Here is a 5100-nt window from a genome sequence, read left to right on the forward strand (position 1 = left end):
GGGTGTGCAATAGGGGTAAGTAAACTTCATCTGAACCGTAAGAGTCACTGCACTTCCATTTCTGAAGCGACGTGCCCCTGCGGACTCCAGCTGTTTTGCTGTGCACAGGTTCATGGTTGCTGTGCAGTGCAGAGCAGCTGAAGCATGCAGTGCATCTGGCTCCAGATGTGCAGTTATGTCACCCATGCCGAGACTGATTTTATGCCTGGGGCAGATAAATTTTAATTTTCTAAATTTTTAAGGGGCCCCATGGGCCAGATAGACTGGCCTGGTGGGTCACATCCACCCTGATCCAAACCATTCCCATGCAGCGGGATTGAGCCTACAGAAGGGATCTGGCCCATGGCCAACCTGGCACAGCTTATCTAACCCATGGGCACCAATGCTTTAAATCATATGAAGAAACAGGGATTTTTCACCAGTGGAAGGACAAGCTATTCCTATGCACATTAAAAGGACCCTCAAGTTAAAAAGCATGCACGTTGTCTCTGCCGCGCAACACCAGAAGAAAGGAGTGTTTGGTGACATGGAGAGGCGGCAGGTTCTGCTGAATGGAAATAATCTTCCACTCACTGTGCAATCAGACTGTGGCACTCACTGCCCCGAGGCCAAGAACCTGGGGCTAGTCCTGCAGGGGGTTGGACTAAATGACCCCCTCCCAACCCCCATTTTCTATGATCCTTGGTAAAACTCAGTGGGACTGAGAACAAGCACAGCCAGAGGCTTAACAGTTAATATTATCAGAGCTCATGGCTCTGTGTTAGGAATCAGGAAGGTAACTCCACGGACGCTTATTATGCCCCTTCTCACTACCATGGGGGTCACATGCGTCCTCTGAAACAACTGGATCTGACCACTGCCAGAGATGGGATGCTGCACTCCCGTATTCCTCCACTTCTTAAAATGAAATATTCCTTCTTAACATGCCCTGAACCTTAAATTTGAGTTTTTAAAATGGCAAAAAGTTCTCAGTGCAGCAGCTAGACTCTGGGTCCTTGCAAAAGTATCTTTATTTGATGGGGCGGGTTTTGATCGAGTCATAAGATGCGGGTGTTTTAAATCCAAGGGCATCTAATAACCACAGAAATATGGTTTATGGGCTTTGAGTGTGTTCTAGTTTGGCAAGTCCTAAGCTCCACTGGTCCTTGAGACTCGGGACCCACCAACACAGAGACAGACTCATATGAGAAACTTGTTATGAACTAATATGACCATAATCCTTCTGTCAATAAGCCACAGGCTTAAAACAAGAAGAATGGGCATAGTTATTTTTCTAACACTTAATGAATTCTGTAGGGCAGTGTCTTGCCTCACTCAGGGCCCCATCCAAATCCACCAAATTACATGACAGACTCTCCATTGACTTCAATAGAGGCTAAATGAAAATCCAGGGGATTAAACTGCATCACTCAGGGTGTTCAGGACACCAAGGTCAATGACTAGTGTCTTCAGATAGCTGGGCAGGAGACAAAAACTATAGCTGCAATGCAGTCACTGCTATGATACCACTTGCATAGACACACCCAAGCTTGTTTTAAGGTGGCTATCTTAGATATTGTTAGCAGGATGGGTATGGTAACTTGGAGATCAGCCTGGGAGAGATGCCCAAGTACCTCTCCCACTTCTTGGGTGGGGTTGGCAGCTTGCTCTGGGCTCTGCCATAGATACAAGGTTAGCAGAGCCCCAGCTAGGCAACTGCAGTGGTGACATACCCATAAAGGGCAGGTCAGCTTGCTCTCCCCCTGAGCAGCCACTGGACTTTTAAGTGCCCTACATCCACTTGTGATCATGGACACATCAGAAAAACCCATGTTTTCAAAATGAGAGGCCTAAAGTCATTCACCTTCATCCATGTTTGGGGGGGATGGGGGTTGTACTCTGCACCTGGCAGTGTCATGAAAGCATAGTCATGGTCACCTATAGCAATGAAGATGTCACAGCACAGGTTTTGGCACGGGCCAGCAACCCATGTAAACACCCAAGGTGCCTGCCTGGGCTTATCCAGCCCTCACTGAAGCCATTGCCACTGCAGCTTTACTCCTATTGTCTACATGTGACCACAGGGTAGACGTTTTAGCACAAGGACTGATTTCCAGACATGCAGAACCCTTCCCACATAAAGCAAACCACCTTTAAAACCCATGCCCCTTAGGTCAACCGAAGCCTGCTGAAGTCAATTTAAAAGTGCACCTTGACCTTGGGCTTTGGATCACAGTCCTAGTGAGAAGTCTCAATATTAATTTCTCTGCCAGCCTCCCACTTCCCCATTCAGAGGACCAATGTCCAGTATGTAAAGCACAGGCTGGGATTTGTGAACAGCAGGCTCTGAAAACCCTGGAGACTCACTGAACAGCTTCCCAACCAAGGGTCAGACGTCAACACAGCCTTCAAGCAAGGCAGAGGTGAGCATGGATGTGCCTGGACTACCACTGTATAGCTTGCAGTGTTAATTGATTACGTATGTGGACAAGGTTGCCAGTCCTCTGAGCAATTATATTGGCTGCTGCCCAAGTAGCTCAGCTTGGCTGGCAATGGGTATCCATTTTGGCTTCATCCAGCAGAAACATGGTGGCCACTCAATAGTCTGGCTTTCCTAAGTGCCTAGCAATAATCTAGCTACATAGATGTGTTGAATCACCATCTTTTCCCAGCTGGGCTTCAATGCAGTATAGAGTTGGTTTTACCCATATTTCTATTTTAAAATAAAGCCTTCCAAACCTGAAAGAAGCCTCTGAAATACTGTTGCTTCTCTTTTTCTCCCCCCGAGTTGATCCCCACAAATCCAGGTGCAATCTTGGCCTGCTTGCCCCGATCTCTGATTAAGCCAGGAGGTCTCATCCAGCCCTTTGCCCTGTGTTCCTGTGTCCAGCCAGGAAAAGGCTTATCTGCATTGTTTGATGATGATGCTTCTTCCATTTGGCCTGGCTGTATTTTTCAATACTGGCCCATCTCCAGCTTGCAAATAAAAGGCAACAGAGGCAGCTTGAAAAGGGGAAAATAAATCCTTGCCTGTGGTCTTTCTTACTTTCCTGTAAATGTTTTATTTCCTTTATTTTTATTATTATTATTATTATTATTATTTGGGGGGGGAGGGGGTTAGTATATTGACATTCAGCTCTCCAGCTAGAAAATCAGTAGGACACAATATGAGTGCTCTAACTCCCCTCCCCAGTGAGTCTCGGAGTTTCCTTCCCAGTAAAGCAAGTCCCAGCTCATGAGAGGAGACTCTGAGAGTTCATTAAAATAAAAGTAGAAGTTTCTAGCAGACAAGGTTCCTTGGGTAGATGTGATATCTTTTATTACACCAACTAAATCGTTGGGGGGAAAAATGTTCCTTGCAAGCTTTCGGGCACTAACACCCTTCTTCAGGACAAGGGAGAGTTTGCTGGCATTTGTGTGCTCCCCAGGTAGAATAGAAACCAAAATGCAAAACGTAGGTCTGTGAAAATCCACATGCAAGGCAGTGAGGTTTTTGCATTCTCACATTTGCATTTTGTAGACCTGCATTTTGCATTTTGGAGAGCACACAAATACCAACAAACTCTCTCTATGCCTGAAGAAGGGCGTTTGTGTCCATAAGCTTGCAAGGAACATTTTTTTCCAACTGTTTAGTTGGTCTAATAAAAGATATCACATCTACCCAAAGAACCTGGTCTGCCTATATCCTTAGACCAACACAGCTACAACCAACAACCCTGAAGCCCCTAGCACACATGCTTCTAGAGAAACGCTTCAGAAAGTAACCCCATTACATCCAAAGGACAATATGTTTACATATATCCTTTATTTAGATTCTTGTGATTTTTTTTACACCAATGTCCTGATCTTTTCATGGGGAATTATTGCACACAAAACTCTGATACTGCAAGTACCATGTACCCACAGAGAAAAAATTGGGACTGAGAACTGAGTTCCTGTCACCACCGGCTGAAATATAAGTACAGGACAACTGAATTGTGCGCTTTCTCCCTCAAGAACTTTGTGACCTGAAGTGGCTTCAGTACTGACCTATGGCTTTTATTTTGTCGATAAAAATCTTTGCTTGTTTTCCTGCTACTGGTGCCTCCAGGACGAATCCTCTCCCCGGGGCCATTGTTTGCTGGAGTGTCGAAATGCACCTGATAGTGGTCTCTCCTCACCAGGAAAGTTCCCTCCAGCCTGTATAAATCAATAGTCTTCCCGTCTCTGTCTGTCTGTTTCCATCGTCCTGGGTGCTGCTTTTCTGTGGTGTGATCTGCCCTACAGCCATGAGGCTCCTTTACCTGCTCTTTGCTGCTGTCATGCTCCTTTTCCTCCAGGCCGTTCCTGGTGAGGTGGAAAGATTTAAAGGGAGTGTATGGGACTGGGTGGAGGGGGAGCAGAGATGTTTTCATGCTGCGGCTGAGAAGGATTAGACTGGGGTCTCTGGGGAAGATGGGGAACCTGGGATCCTCCAAGCAAGAAGTTACTGCATGAAATATTCTGCCTGGGATGCCTTTTGAGGACAAAATCTTCAAAACCCAATCAAAGGTATTAGCTTGCAAAAAACTCAGGTTGAATCCTGATGCTCACTTCACACTACTCTGTCTGTAAGATGGGGATAGTGGAACCAGTTTAATACACAAGGGTGTTTAATAGGGGATTAGTTCATCAAAGTCAGTGGGATTATTCCAGTGACCTTCAGATCAGTCCTTCATCTCAGCTGGAAAGTGCATAGGAAACATTGCTGGGATGGTCGCAAAGGTGTTGGGTACAATGCATGGAAACATTGCTGGGATGGTTGTGATGGTGTTGGGTACAATGCATGGAAACATTGCTGGGAGGGTTGTGATGGTGTTGGGTACAATGCATGGAAACATTGCTGGGAGGGTTGTGATGGTGTTGGGTACAATGCATGGAAACATCGCTGGGAGGGTTGTGATGGTGTTGGGTACAATGCATGGAAACATCGCTGGGAGGGTTGTGATGGTGTTGGGTACAATGCATAGAAACATCGCTGGGAGGGTTGTGATGGTGTTGGGTACAATGCATGGAAGCATGACTGCGGTGGTTGTGATGGTGTTGGGTACAATGCATGGAAACATCGCTGGGAGGGTTGTGATGGTGTTGGGTACAATGCAT

At 46.2% G+C, this 5100-nt stretch overlaps 1 protein-coding gene across 1 annotated transcript in view; it reads left to right on the forward strand.

The window, feature by feature from the left end:
• The first annotated feature begins 4175 nt into the window (after nt 1-4175).
• Nucleotides 4176-5100, forward strand: part of LOC109311509 (gallinacin-13-like) — a 2996-nt gene continuing 2071 nt past the window's right edge. Inside the window, exon 1 of the mRNA XM_019537183.1 lies at nt 4176-4308. Coding sequence (XP_019392728.1) covers nt 4248-4308 — 61 coding nt within the window. The 5' untranslated portion in view covers nt 4176-4247. The remainder of the gene's footprint in view (nt 4309-5100) is intronic.

The sequence above is a fragment of the Crocodylus porosus genome, unplaced genomic scaffold, assembly GCF_001723895.1.
Source record: "Crocodylus porosus isolate Cpor-Errol unplaced genomic scaffold, CroPor_comp1, whole genome shotgun sequence".
Lineage (NCBI taxonomy): Eukaryota > Metazoa > Chordata > Crocodylia > Crocodylidae > Crocodylus > Crocodylus porosus.